Genomic DNA, 14,662 nt, shown 5'->3' with positions numbered 1-14,662 from the left:
TCAGCCCACATTCCTCTGCCTGGCACTCAAGACCCTTCTATGACTGTCTCCTCCAGGCTAATTCCTGCCACTGGGGTTTACTCCTCAGAATCACTTGGGAATGACACCTGTGTTCACGTGAGGTGAACAGAGGGTGCCCCTCCTGCTCAGACCAACCAGGGCTCCCCAGGGCTGAGCATCCAGAGAGAGGATGAGGGGCTTTTGGGGCTGGGCACTGGGCTTCTGCTCCTTGGATTCCTTTCCTGGACCCAGAAACCCACCCTCATGGCCGGCCCCGGAGAGGAGCCAGAACCCAGGAGACCTGAGAACTCCACGGCACCAAGACACTCCTGCCCCAGCAGCTGGGCCTCGAGGAGCCGAGGCCAGAGGGGGAAACACATCTCAGAAATGAAGTGCTGCTCAGGGAACAGGAGGGTGGCCTGGGAACAGAAAGCCAATCACTGCCCGTCTGGACAGATGGGCAGTCCCGGGACCCAGAGCCACACGGAGACATGCAGACCTCATGCGACACACATGCCACCCACCTTCCTTTTCTATAACGCAAAGGGAAATTCTCATCCCCAGGCAGGAGCTGCCCTGGAGTCAACATGTGCTACCCCTCCCTGTGAGTCACCAGCCAGCCCTCCCTCCTCCTCCTCTTCCTCCTTCCTCCTCTGTCCCAGTCCCAGCCAAACGTGGGAACTGCAAGGCGCCCTGCCAGGAAAAACCACCCTGGGCTTTCACAGAGAAGTGGGAGTGAGAGGCCAGGCCACACTCAGTCTGAGGGTACAGCAAGTACATCCAACCCTAGGGCCACAGAAAAGCTCCCAAGAGATGACCCAACATGTGCTCCCATAAAGCCAAAACAACAACAAAACCAGACTGAGCCTGGGCTCAGGGCCAAGATGCCCTGGGCATAAGGGCGCCCAAGAGCATCTCCTTGCCCCCACTGGGACCACCAGCATCACCCTACATTCTCCTAACCCCCATCTCCCAGTCCCTGCAGTGGCTCCTTGGACAATACTTTGCACAGAGAGGACAGGAAGGGTCAGAGAGACACAGAACTCTGAAAATAGCAGGTAAGTCCCTGGATCCAGCTATGCCTGAAGCACGCTGCATACCTAGACTGCCCAGACACTTGAGACAATCATTTTTTTTCCTTAATTGGGTTTGAGCTAAGTTTCTAGTATCTCTTACTAAAGGAGTCCTTGAATATACATTCATTCACGTCTTCAGTAATGCACTTCATTATTCACTGAAAGCTCCATAGGGAGGCACCAGGGATGGAGGGGTGACTAAGCTATGTCTGTCCTCAAGGAGCAGGTTCTAACGGGGAAGGTGGCCATGCACATGGTCGCTGCAGTTCAGTACAGCACACTGGCTGACACACAACAAGGGCCGGTGGCGGCACCTCAGAGACATGATGACCCCAAAGGTGAGTCCTGAAAAGGCATGAGCAGCTCCTTGGGTAGACAAACAGGGAAAGGTGGTCCCTTCCCTCACCTCAAGAGACCTGTCCTGGCACTGCCTGCCTGCCTCCCAGCCAGACCCTGAAATTATAGAAAGTGAACCCAAAGTACAGGTTCTAGTCCCAACTCTGATACTTTGCTGTGCAATCTTAACTAGGTGATTTCTCCTCTCTGAGCTCTATGTTCCTACCTATAAAAGAAAACTTTTGTGGATGCTAGTGGAACTTCATCAGTACTTTAAGCTTTCAGGTACTATATCCTTAAAGTTTAGCCAATTTGCTGCCATGCAGGTCACACTGAAATGTACAAAGTGACTGTGGCAGACACTACTAGTAGTCCTCTCACACCCATTCTCCCCTTCTGTAGAATTCTTAGGTAGGCACATGGCCACTCAGTTAAAGACTACACATCCCAGCCTTCCTTGCAGCTGGGTGTGGCCATGTGATGTATACACTGCTATGTATAACTTCCGGGTCATGCCTTTAAAGCAAGGGAACATACCTTCTCCCTTCTATCCCCTTCCCACTGGCTGGGACACATGTGGTGAGCCCTCCAGGACCACCCTGCCAAAGGCAACGCCCTGGGGACTGCACAGCAGCAAGGCAGAGGGCCCCGAGGGACTGTCATATCAGCCCTGGATATACCTGGATGGTCGCATGGGTGAGAGATAAACATTTATTCTGGCATACGTCACTGTCATTTTGGGTCATTCTCACAGCATCTGAACTAATTTAGGGAGCCATCCCTCCTTTACCTTCCCTCCTCTTCCCCCTTTCCCTATCCCACGAAATTGTCACTGCTCAGAGCCACAGAAGGAAACCACACCTAAAATAGGTATTTCAAAATATGAACTGGAGACCATGTTATCAGGGTCACTTAGTGATGCCTGAGCCCAGCGTGGGCCATATTTCACAGGCAGACGTGGCCAGGCTTGGGGCTTGTTCGTATGGGAAGGATGCACTGAGGGCTTGCGCAGATGAGCGCACGTACTGGATGGGGAGACCTGGAAATGAAGCATGAACAATTCCTACTGAGCTTGAACCACGGGTCACACACGGTCCCATGAACTCCCGGAGACACAAAGCTGGAGCTCAGAACAGAGAATGACAGGGGAGTCATCCCCGCATTGGTGGTGGCAGAAGGCAACATTGAGATCGCTAAGGGGGATGATGGAATGCGAAGAAGGGCACATTTTGGAGAAACTACAGAAGTCAATGGTCCTGTGTCAGAACAGGGTGCCTCTCTCTGCACCCCCCTGCCCCCCCTGCCTCTGTTTACCCTCTCCAGTGATGGGCACCCACTGCCTCCAAAGGCAGTCCACTTGCTCTTGGACAGCTCTCATTGGTGGGAAGCTCTGCCTTACACCCCGCCCAAATTTGTCTCCCAGGACAGCCCACATCTCCGTGATTGGCTTAGGAACGGGCTGTGAGCCAAGTCCCAACCAATCAGAGACTTCCCCAGAGCTTTGCTGCTGGAGTCATCAGAAGACTCTGTCTTGCTGAGGTTGCTAAGAAGGACATGATATGCGGCTGTTAGCAATGAATCTATCAGCTACCAACAACCTAAAGAATTGATCCAAACAAATAAACAGGGGCAGAGATGAAAGCCAGAGGGATACAGAGTCCCAAAAACATCATTGAAACCCCTGTGCCTCAAGCTAGCTGCACACACAGACTGCCTAGGTACATGAGTCTTCATCCGATCCCTTAGACCATTCAGAACCAGTCTGCTCCCTTCCTTATAACAGCCCTGCAAGTCTTCAGTCTTCCTCAGTGAGGTCACCATTGGGCAGCCATGTCACAGTGTTCACCAAAATAACCCCAAGTGACAGACTATCAAATCTGTGACCAATGATCAGAAGTCATTCACACTCATTGCTACTAATCCACATTTCTGCCATCCTCTTCTGATGGAGTTGAGGACGGGGTGAAGCTTTATAGGATGTTTCATTTGTTACTATTGCGTTTCACTCTGTTAAACTGAGTCCATCCCTCCACTGCTATGAGCTTTTTTTTGTTTGTTTGTTATTATGATTGAGGTAAAATATATATAACATGACGTTTACCATTTTAACCACATTTAAGTGTGAAATTCAGTGGCATTAAGTATATTTACATTGCTATGTAACCACGCCAGGATCTTTTGCAGTACTGTTTTGACAGTTCCTGGTGCAGAGATGCTCAGTAATCTTTTGGTGGATGAAAAAAAGAAGGAATGTCATTCAAAAAGGTCACTCTCCTCTCCTTGTGTGGTGTCGTATGCCATGAAGGTCCTCAGAGAGAGGACAGGGACAGGAATAAGCCTCACAGCACTGTCTGCTCCCGGATCAACATCCACCCACGATTCAGCACTTTGGGGTTATGAGTGTCCCCACTTGTGTGGCCACCCAGCTCCCATTACCCATCACATCCCCAAGGCTGTAATGAGATGCCTGATTGCTTCTGGCTGGGGACCAATGGGAAAGAACAGGAAATGACGCTCATTTGCAAAACTTCAGTAAAGCAATGCTGGCTCTCACTGATGGATGCACTCTTCTTCCACTGCTCATTTGATAATTGGTTCCTGGACTTTGTCAGGGCTTAAGGACAATATCACCAATCTTTTGTTCCCATAATCTACCTTCTTCCCCATAAAACTGGTTATTACCCCATCTCAAGTCTTCCAGCATTAGTTCATATATTCACTCAACAAACACTTACTCATTGAATATCTATGTACCAGGCATTGTGCTATGCTGTGCTATGCCCTACAAATCAAGATGAAGAAACATAAGTATAAATATTCAATGATAAATGTTCTTGTTCTTAAATTGGGTGGTATGTTTATTATTATGCTTCAAAAGCTTCCTGTGTTACATATATTATTTTATTTATCTCAAATAATAACAAAAGCCAGTATTGCTGAAAGCCTGCTATGCACCAGGTTCTGTTCTAAGTGCTTTTGCTCATGTTACCTCCTTTAAGGTTTTTAACAATTCTATGAAGTAGGTATTCTTATTATCCCATTTCACATGGACGGAGAGATTTAATAACTTGCCCAAGGTTACAGAGCTGCTGAGTAGCATAAATATTTAAAATCTCACATTTTCACAATAAAAATAGCAAAGGAATTTAGGAAACAAATGTATAATTAAAATATGATATGCAAGGTATAGTGGAAGTGGAGGGTCAAGACATTCACTGGGGCGTGGAAAGCTTAGTAGGGCTGCATAGAGGAGACATCTCAGCTATCTGGCGGAGGGGGCGGCATGAGCAAAGTCACAGAGGAGTGAACGTCCACAGCACATTCAGGGAAGATGGGACTCCAGGAAAGGCTGGGGCTCAGGAGGTGAGGCAGGGGAGGTAGTGAGGAGTCAGCTAAGGACCCTTGATTGATTCTGTGGGTCACAGTGGGAAACTGTGGAATGCTGTGACCCACACCTCTACTATCACTCCCCTTCCACCCTAGACTGTCCTGAAATATCCCTGACAGCTTCTCAGAGAGACTACCTCCAAGCTCACTCAGCACCAGGGCAGGCAATCCCAGGGGCTAGAAGACAAAGTCGGTTAAAACAGATAATCACCTCCCTACCTGGCCTGAACTTCAATTGCTTCTTAGCAACTTCTGCTAAGCATCTTAGCATCTTCCCTGACAAAGAAGAAAAATAAATGCTGAGCAGATCCAGTCTGTCTTTGGTAGCTAGTCTTGACACCGTTAGTTATTTTGCACCATCCCTTTATTCCAGAGTGCGCCTGCCTCTCTTGCTCCAGGCTGGCTCCTTCTGATTACAGGGCTCCACCTTTCTGCAGGGAATCCAGTCTTTGCGGTGCTGGTGGGGCTGTCAACTCAGCTTCAGCCTCCACATGTGACACCTGACTCTTTGGAGAACCCCCACCCCGCCCCCACTCAGTGATTGGCTTAGGAACGGGCTGTGAGCCAAGTCCCAACCAATCAGAGACTTCCCCAGAGCTTTGCTGCTGGAGTCATCAGAAGACTCTGTCTTGCTGAGGTTGCTAAGGACATGATATGTGGCTGTTAGCAAAGAATCTATCAGCTACCAACAACCTAAAGAACTGATCCAAACAAATAAACAGGGGCAGAGATGAAAGGCAGAGGGATACAGAGTCCTAAAAACATTATTGAAACCCGTGCCTCAAGCTAGCTGCCCACACAGACTGCCCAGGTACCTGAGCCAATCATTTTTTTTGTTTGTTTTCCTCAAGCTAGTTTGAGCTAGGTTTCTATTACCTGCAACTGAAAGGGTCCTCGACTAGATCTGACATATTTTCACGTTCTCTGTTTCTCTCCACCTCTGCTTCTCTCTCTGGTCTTCCACATCACCATCACCTCTTGCCCGGATGACTACAGAAGCCTCTTCACTGGTCTGCCTGCTTTCTCTCTTGTTCCCCCACCCAATGCTGTGCTCGTCTATACTCTACACAGCAGCCAGAATAACTGACGTAAAAATATAAATGATATGATGTCACCACCTTCAATAGTTAACGCCAGGGCTGTTCACTTTCCTTGGGATAAGATCACAGCTCCTCCCCGTCCTACAGAGCCCTGTCTGGTCTGGCCCTGCCCGTGTCCCCAGCTTCACACTTCCTCCCACCTGCCCCTTACCACAGTGTGCTGCTTCCACTTTCTACAACATAGAACTCTCCTACTTCACAGGGTTTTTGCCAACACAGTTCCTTCTTCCTGGATGACAGGGGTGCTGCTACGGTTTGAATGTCTCCTCCAAAACTCATGCTGAAATTTAATTGCCATTGTCACAGTATTAAGAGGCAGGGCCTTTAAGAGGTAAAGAGATGGACGCTAATATCACAGGAGTGGGTTAGTTACTGAGGGAGTGGGTTCCTGGTAAGGAAGATAAGTTCCACCCCCATCCCCTGCCTCCTGTGCTCCCTGCCCTTCCATCATGGATAATGCAGTGGCAAGGCCCTTACCAGATGCTAGCACCATGCCCTGGACCTCTCAGTCTCCAGACCCACGTGCCAAATAAACTGCTTTTTTTTTTTTAACAAATTACCCAATCTGTGGTATTCTGTTATAGCAGCAGAAAACAGACGAAGACAATGGGTAACACCCTTGTACCTTGGCAGAAAAGTTAAGCCAGAGATCTGCCACTCTAAGGAGTTCCCTGTTCTTCACTGCACCCAGTCTGTTTTCTCCAAGTCACACTGGAGCTTCCCGAGCAGAAACCACGTCTGCTCTACTTAACTACTGCATCTTTAATTCTAACACAGGCCCGACACATAATGGGTGCTCAGTGCACCGCTGAGTGCATGGATGAAGGAATAAATGAACGAGTGCATGTGCGTTTAGACAAACAGAAAGATGGATGGATAGATAGATGTTTGTATATGAGAAAAGGACCTGGAAGCCTGATAGTGAACCCAACCCTGGAAGGTGGGAATGAGGGCGAGAGTCTACTACCAACTTTTAACTGATATACTTCTGGTTTTGACAATGAACATGTACTTCTTTTGCAATTAACAAAAGAAAAACGGAAAACAGCAACATCAAAGATTTATGTGGATTTTAGACCAGGCTCTCTCACTCACCTGCTAGGCTCTTGGAGCAAACCCCTTCCCTCTCCAGGTCTTCGTCTCTTCAAATATCACAGAAGGGCCCTGGCCACCACCCTGCACTATGACCATATCACGTGTTGGGCTAGTGAAATCACAAGCGGCTTCATGGAGGAAGTGAGCCCTAGTGTTTAAGATGACTTTGGAGTTGGAGAGACAGGTTCAAATCCAGACTCTGCCACTTCCTAGTCATGTGACTTTAGGGAAATATCCTCTCTGAGCCTCAGTTTGCTCATTTATAAAATGGGGATTATAAAACCTACCTTCCCAGGATAATTATAGGACTCAACTGAGTAAAATTACCTAAACTGACCTAATTAATACTAGGTGCTCTATAAATGGGGGAGGGGCTGGGGAGAGAGATGAGAGGTCTCCAGAGTTCCCTGGGAACAGCCTCCCTGTTGGCCTTTCTTTTTCCTGATAATCTGAGTCAGTCTTTTGTGTTCCAGACTGTGCACTGGGCACCACTCCCCAACCCCGTGATCCCACCCAAGAGAAGAAATCAATTCTTCCTCTCCAAGTGATTTCTGTGTGAGTCAGGACAGTAGTATGTCATCAGGGCCGGCCCAGCAGAGTGGGGCCAAGGTCTTCCTGGAACCGGAGGCATGTGCAGAGGCTGAGAAGCTGACCTGTACATGCACACGGGTGCACACACGTGTCCCTGTGCATACACACACATCCCTGGGGGCACAGAGCCCTGAAAAAAGTGAAAACTACACTGAGCTCAGAGGTCAGCAAGAAGAAGGGATGGCAACAAGGGGAATGGAGGGAGGATGGGAAGGGATGAGAGCACCCGAGACCGTATCAGAGGGCAGACCTCAGGTCACCTGGGCAGCCCGTGGTGCACACTCACCCTCTGTTGATTCCTGCCAGGCACCCACCTAAATGTGTCCCGAAATCCCATCTTTTCCAGAAGCTTTTCCAGACTTTACTCAAGGAAGAGCACATTTTCTCCACATGAGTCCTGCCTCCAAATTCTTTAGGTTGCCACCCTAGCCTAGCAGAGCAACTCTGCCAGCCCCGCTCACCTAAGCACCAGACCCCTCTGGCTCTCCCAGGGATTCCCTCTCAGGAGCGTAGCAGGCTCCACCAGTCCTCAGAGCTTGAAGACCTCCTGCAGCTCCCCTGGTCCAGTCCCAATCTCCACGCCCATTGTACAGATGGGAGTCTGAGCCCAGACAGGGGAGACCAGCTGCCCAAGTCCTCAGTCACCAGCAGAGATGGTAAGAGCCAGCTGATGAGTACACCCAGGCCTGGATTCCCTCACCTGTTACATGGAATCCCCAGGCCACCTTGCCTGCCCAAGGCACAGCATGGGCTAGGAGCAGGCAACCCTGGGTTCAAATTCTGACACAGAAGTCTTGCTAGACACGTGACCAAGTGTAAATGACTTAACCTGTTTGAGACATCTCCAAAATGTGGCTGACAATCCCAACCCCACAGGGCTGCTGTAACAATAAAATAAGACAATAGAGACAGAGGACTTAGGAAAGTGCTTAGCACCCAAACAGTGGTAACAATTATTACTCTTGCAGTTATTACTGCCATAGGCATGAGGACAAGGCCTCTGGGCCCCTCTGCACTGGCCTCCCGTCTCCCCCCACGCATTCTCCCTGGCTAAGAGCTCCTCTGTCAGGCTATACACTGGGTCTCATGGACCAGTACTCCTTCTGTGCCCCCTTTCCACCCAGACCCCCCCCCCCAGCTCCAAAGCATTGAATGAACAACTCGACTCCACTGCTGGGTCCGGCTCATTCTAGTGGTCATCTCCTCCTTCCTCTTCCCAGAAGCCAGGTCACAGCTCTAGCACCCTGGGCTCCAGCCCTGCTGGTACCGTGCCACCCAGCACAGGGCCTACCCCACAAACACACATTCCAATGTCTCCTGGGGGTAAGGTGCAGTTCCTAGGAGCCTGCATTGATTTTAAGGTGACCTGGGACCCCTGTCTCCTAGAAATAGTATCCCCCTCTGTTCTAAGGCTTCCAACAAAAAATGCTTCTCACTCCATTCCCTGTGGATTTCCCTCAAACATACGTGCCCTCTGCCCAGGCAAGGCCAACGTCCAACCACATCAGAGGTGTGGGGAAGGCATCCATTCTCTGGCCCACAAAGAGAACGAGGGAGAATGGGAGCAGCTGGCTGGAGCACTGGTCGGATCTGGAGGGTACGATAGGGACTTCCGGAGGCACCAGTAAGAGGAAGGGCGAGACTCTCGGCAAAGGCCCCAACCACTCTGTGAAGACCACTGGTCTCAGGGTTGCCTGGGTCAGGCCTGCCCCCTCCCCAGCTCCCCAGAGTCCTCTCAGCCTCCCTGTGGGGACCCTCAGCACATTTTGCCAGGTCCTCGAAAGAGAGGTAAAACCAGCCCCTGCCTCCAGAGTGGCAGAAAGAGCCAGTTCTGGAGGCAGACAACAACCCGGCTCCACGGTTTGCCCGCGTGTGTCTTTGGGCTGCGACTTGCCCTTTCTGGATCTGTTTCCCCATCTGTACAGTGGTACTGATGATTCTCTACCTCACAGGCCTACTATGACGATTCAATGGCATGATGTCTATGAAGCATCCATCACAGGCCTACCCCCAAAACCAAAGGCCCAGTGCTCCTATCAGGCACACTGCAGGGGTGGCAGAACAGAGGGTGGCAGGTGAGGGCTGCATAACACTGCATGTGGCCCTCTCCCAGGTGTGGGGTCCATTCTGAGCCAACAGACCACAGGAAATTTCTCAAAGATCACACGGACCAGTCCTCACTCCTTTCCCCTTCCTGCAGACCCTGGCTGTGTCCTTCTCCTTTTGTTAGTGGACTTCCCTGTGACTCCTGTCCTGGGGATGTGGGAAAAGGACAGCAATGAGAAGTCACCACCCACTCAGAGGATAAGTTTATGGGCAGTGACATCATTCTCCCTGCCATTTTTCCTCCTCCCCTGACCCCGTGACTCAGATCCACAGCTCAGCAGCCCCATGTGGTCATAATCTCAGAAGCTGCTTGGATTTGGTCATTTTTTTGCACACAGCCCAAACCCCATATGACCAACCAAGAACCATCCACAACAGGCCAGCCATTTGTTCTATAATACTTTCCAGGAGTCTCTTTGTGTGCTATAGAGCCCCAACTCACAGCTCTCTAATCACACTGCATCTCTGACTCCCAACAGTGTTGCCTAGTTCTGTGTCAAACCCAAATCCTACTCCAAAGAATGAAGATTTACTACTCCAGAGAAGGTCAAAGTTTAAGGATGGGGGATTCCCACAGAAAGGTTCAGAAGTCAACCTCACCAGAATAAGGACACATTCCCCCCAGAGTAGGACCACTCTGAAGGGACAACAGCTCTATAACTGTCCTTTCCATAAACATTAAAGCACTCGACCCAGCAGTCAGCTATCTGAGCATCTGAGACATTCAGCCAACCTACTTCCATTGGGTGCCGGGACAGCACTGAACAGGGATGGGGACAGAGAGGAAAACTGGGTGCTCAAACACCAACACCCCTCCTCACCCCGAGGCTCGAGGCTCCAATCACATGCGTTTCTCACCTCTGACCAGCTGCAGGGCCTGACTTCTCGCAGCACAGGAGTCAAGAGTAAATTGAAAAGCTTACTGCAGGCAGGACAAACCACCAGCGATGCCGTGAGGACACCAGAAGAACTCCAAAGGTCAGTCACGGGACCTTGAGAGCATCCCTGAGGCCACTTAATACAGGGGCAAAGCTCTGTCCCTCAAGAGTCCTCTTGCCATACGACCCCGCAGTACAAAAACTGATGTTCACAGGGCTGATTCGAAGTCATGAAGGAAAATGTCATTCACATCGGGACACTCTGGTAAAGCTGACTGTGATGTATGTACATTTCCAGGGTCAACAGTTAACCTAAGTGTTAGTGCTAAAACCCAGGAACTCCAGCTATCAGAGAAACGTACTCACCCCAAATACTCCCAATTCCCAAACCAGCTGGAAATAGCCACCCCTTCACAACCCACAGCCCCACCGCCCTCCACCCCCACCCTGCACTCGCTCTGATCGGCCCAACCCACTGGACAGGTTTAGACTTCAATTTCAAGTTCAGACTTTAATTCCCCTCCGCCTCCAAAAGTGCCCCACCTATTTGCAGGCCCCCAGACTACAAGGAAGGCTGCCCAGAATCAGATTTCCTAGGGATTTCTGGGAGGCCAGAGGGAATTAGAGAGGCGGTTGAACTAAATAAAGAACTCTCTTAAAGTCAAAGCAGCTTCATTACTTTCTAATACAAAAACTAACTGCTAAAGATATCCTTGTAAGAAAAAGACCTGGGGCCTTAATTTAATGAAGAGATCAGACTCATTTACAATTATCCACATCCAATTTGAAGGTAAATAGTTTTTCTCAATTAAGTCAACCCCCCCCCCAACACACACACACACAAACACACACACACACACACACACACACATCTTTGCTTTTACTATTTGCCCAATGTTTTCCCCCAGCGACAGATTCCATATCTGAGTCATCCATCACGAATTTCTCATTAGGGCAGGTTTGGCTTAGAAATAAAACCCCTGCCTTAGGCTCCCAAACCTGCCAATATGCTAGCTAAACAGTAATGACTGAGGGCCCAGAGCCCTGGGATTCAATTCCCTCCCCTCTAGTGCGCCCCCACCCTGCTCCTACCTCCCCCCACCGTCTCCCCACGTCCTCTCCCACCACCTCCCCATCCTCGTTCGCTCCTCACCCTCTAATTTTCTTGGGCCTCTGTCGGCCTCCCCACCCTAACCATCCTTCCCAGAATCTGCACCCTCCCGCCCCCCCGCCACGCTCCCTGCTGCCTGTGGGCGTCGGTCCCCGCAGCCGACCACTCCTGCATCCCTCAGGGCCGGGCAGGGCGGACCCACCTAGCCACTCGCCCTCCCCTCCCCCGCAGCGCCCCCTTCTCAGGGCTGGCGGTCCGCGTGTTCTCCTCTGCAGGGCCTGGGGCACCCTGCTTCCCTCCTAGCCCGGGCTCCTGCTTCGCTAAGCTTCCAGAGTCATCAACACAGTGACAGATCCGCCTCCACCCCCGCTCCACACCCCGGGCCTCCGCGAGCACTCTCTCCCATCCAGGATCCGCCAGCGCTTCCCGGGGGTCGGCAGGGCGGACGGAGCCCCCGCCCCCGCCCAGCCGGGGGGAAGCAGAGGCTGCGCTGCGGGCGGGGTTGGGTGCGGGCGCCCCAGCTCCCTCCCGGCCCTGGAGCCCGAGCGGCGGCCCCGCGTTCCCGTGCTCACGTGCGCCGCGGCCGGGACCCGGAGACGGCTGGGGAGGGGGCTCCGGCTTCAGCAGCCAGCGGCGCGAGCGCCGTTCGGCCTCGGCGGCTCCTACCGGCGCGGGCCCGGCCGCAGACAAAGGCCGCCCCACCCGCGCCGCGCCGCGCCACGCAAGCACTCACCGCGCGCCGACTCCGGGGCTCGCGGCCGCGGCGAGCGAGGCCGAGCCCGAATGTGGGCCGGGGGCGGCCGGGAGCCCGAGGGGCGGGGCGGGCTGGAGAACGCTGCGGGCCCGGAAGGCGGCCCGGGTGAGCCACCGAGGCCGGATTGGCCCCGCAGCTGCGGCTGGGGGCAAAGGCCTGAGCCCGCCCGCTGGGCAGGGCGCGGGGCCTGGACCCCGCCCCCGCCCCCAGGCCGGACCCAGGCGGGGAAACCCGGGGCTCCCGGAGAGGGGCGCCGGTCTACTCGCTGCCCATCCCCCACCCCGCTCCCATACTTCCAAGAGCCGGGCTTTCTTTTCCGCCAGAGGGGACAGGTGACTGGTCATTGATCACTCCCACCCTCCAGGCTGCTGGCGGCAGAGCAGGGCTCGAATCCGACTGTCCAACCCCAGTCCTGTGTTCTCCCTAGACACCGAGCTGGAACCGCAGCCCAGAAAGGGTTAACTCGACTGCGAGGAATTGAGAGCCGCTGGGAGCTCTCTATAAATACAGTGTCGTGGGCGCCCCAGCCAACCACAGGGCAATTTCCACTGAGTTGGTTTTCCTCTTTTCCTTCCACCCACGGCCACCCGGCCGGCCCTGCCCCCAGCCCCAGACCAGGCTGCAAGCCAGCCCAGGCTCCCACAGGGGGAGCAGGCCTGACGCCTGGTGCCCTTGGACTCTTGTCCTTACAGGGCCCAGCTCCAGCCTGGCAGGAGATGGGGGTCAGGCCTGTCCAGATTTTGCCTTCGTGCATGCCCTCCCTGCACCTGCTCTTGGATCGGTTCTTCATCATACCGGCTGTAGCAGCTAGAGTGGAGGGAGGCTTCTGGGGCTGGAGTCTAGGCTAGGAGCTTTCTATGCTTTCTATGCTAAAGAAGATCTTTCTTTAGATCTTCACAACAGCTCCATCAGGTAGATAATATTATTACCATTTTACAGACGAGAAAACCGAGACTCAAGAGGGATGAAGGGACTTCAACCTTGTGCTGCGGTCAGGCTCACCACCAAGTGACAACAGCAATATTGGAGAAGACTTGGGAAATGTGTATGAATACATGTGTGTCTCTCTGCACATGTTGCCACTGTTTTAAACTCTTTTCCATTTTACTGTCATTTAATCTTCACAACTTATTGAGAAGTATGCCATTATTATCCTCATTTTTACAGTAAAGGAAATAAGACGCAAAGAGATTAAGTAATTTATTTGAGGACACACAGCTATTAAGAGAGGAACCAGGATTTGTCCCCTTAAATTTAAGTGCTGTAGTCAAACTTAAATGTGTGTGTGGTACATGTGTAGGGGTGGTGGTGCGTGGGTGTGGATATTTGTGAACACATGTACGCAACTCTCTGTATTTGAGTCTACGTGCACGTGTGTTTCTGAATGTGTTTGCCGGCAGCTGTATCTGTGGGATTGCTAACTGCTCCTACGGATGGCGGCAGAGAGGCCTAGCTGTCTGGTTCCTGATGACCTCCAGGGACCTCTAGACCAATCTATGCTTCTCCCCTCTGCCCTGTCAGGCTCTGTCTAGCCTTGTCCAGCCTGAATCTCAGGATGAGTAGCCCCCACTTGGCCCACAACCTGGAGAAGAAGCATCCCAAGGGAGAGTGTCCCTGGGCTGGAGAAGCCAGAACCCTTGCAGCAGGACTCCTGTAGGAGGCTGTAGGTGGCACTGAACAGATCTAGAGGAACTTACTTTCCTTCCCTTCACCAAGAGTCAGTCATGTGCTTTGTGCCCTACAGTGGTGATAAGTCCTGTCCCAGAGGATTTATAGTCTGGCAGGGAAGGCATGACTCGGCCATGATGGACAGTGAAGGAACAACGCCAGGGCAATGTATAGTGGGGAGTGGGGAGAGACTTTTATCGTAATTGCTCAAGAGCACAGGTCAGGAGGAAAGGAAACAGGTGTTGGCTCTCATTCCTGGAAGCAGTGGATTGAGGGGGCTCTGATCCCCTAGGAAGGGGAAACGGCTTGGGCAGGGCATAGATGGGGTGTCTATAGGGCGAGCTCAGCTGGGACTCAAGACACTTAGCGCAGACATAGACATCTAGACTGACCATCCCAGCAGAGCAGAGTCTCCTTGCCTCACAGAATGTTTGTCTGGCTATCCCTGGGACTTTGGGAATGGGAGTGCTTCACAGAGGTCCCTATGTGATGCAGAAAAATTCAGGATAGAGGGTTACCTTCATGCATTCTTTCTGGACAATAGCCTCCCCAGCAACACT

General features: G+C 52.0%; 1 protein-coding gene across 4 annotated transcripts in view; it reads right to left on the bottom strand.

Annotated features, from left to right (window-relative positions):
• The window catches only part of CD276 (CD276 molecule), a 29,129-nt gene extending 16,233 nt beyond the window's left edge, over positions 1-12,896 (bottom strand). Inside the window, exon 1 of one of the 4 annotated variants that reach the window (XM_045531651.1) lies at positions 12,728-12,896. In XM_045531651.1, coding sequence (XP_045387607.1) covers positions 12,728-12,778 — 51 coding nt within the window. In that variant the 5' untranslated portion in view covers positions 12,779-12,896. Of the gene's footprint in view, positions 1-10,549; positions 10,568-12,252; positions 12,339-12,413; positions 12,590-12,727 lie in introns of those variants that run through there. The other 3 variants (XM_045531661.1, XM_045531671.1, XM_045531681.1) reach the window with 3 other exon arrangements.
• Between the last annotated feature and the right edge of the window lie 1,766 nt (positions 12,897-14,662).

The sequence above is a fragment of the Lemur catta genome, chromosome 1, assembly GCF_020740605.2.
Source record: "Lemur catta isolate mLemCat1 chromosome 1, mLemCat1.pri, whole genome shotgun sequence".
NCBI classification, from domain to species: Eukaryota; Metazoa; Chordata; class Mammalia; order Primates; family Lemuridae; genus Lemur; species Lemur catta.
Note: the sequence above shows the minus strand (reverse complement) of the source record. Positions and strands in the feature narration are given on the sequence as shown.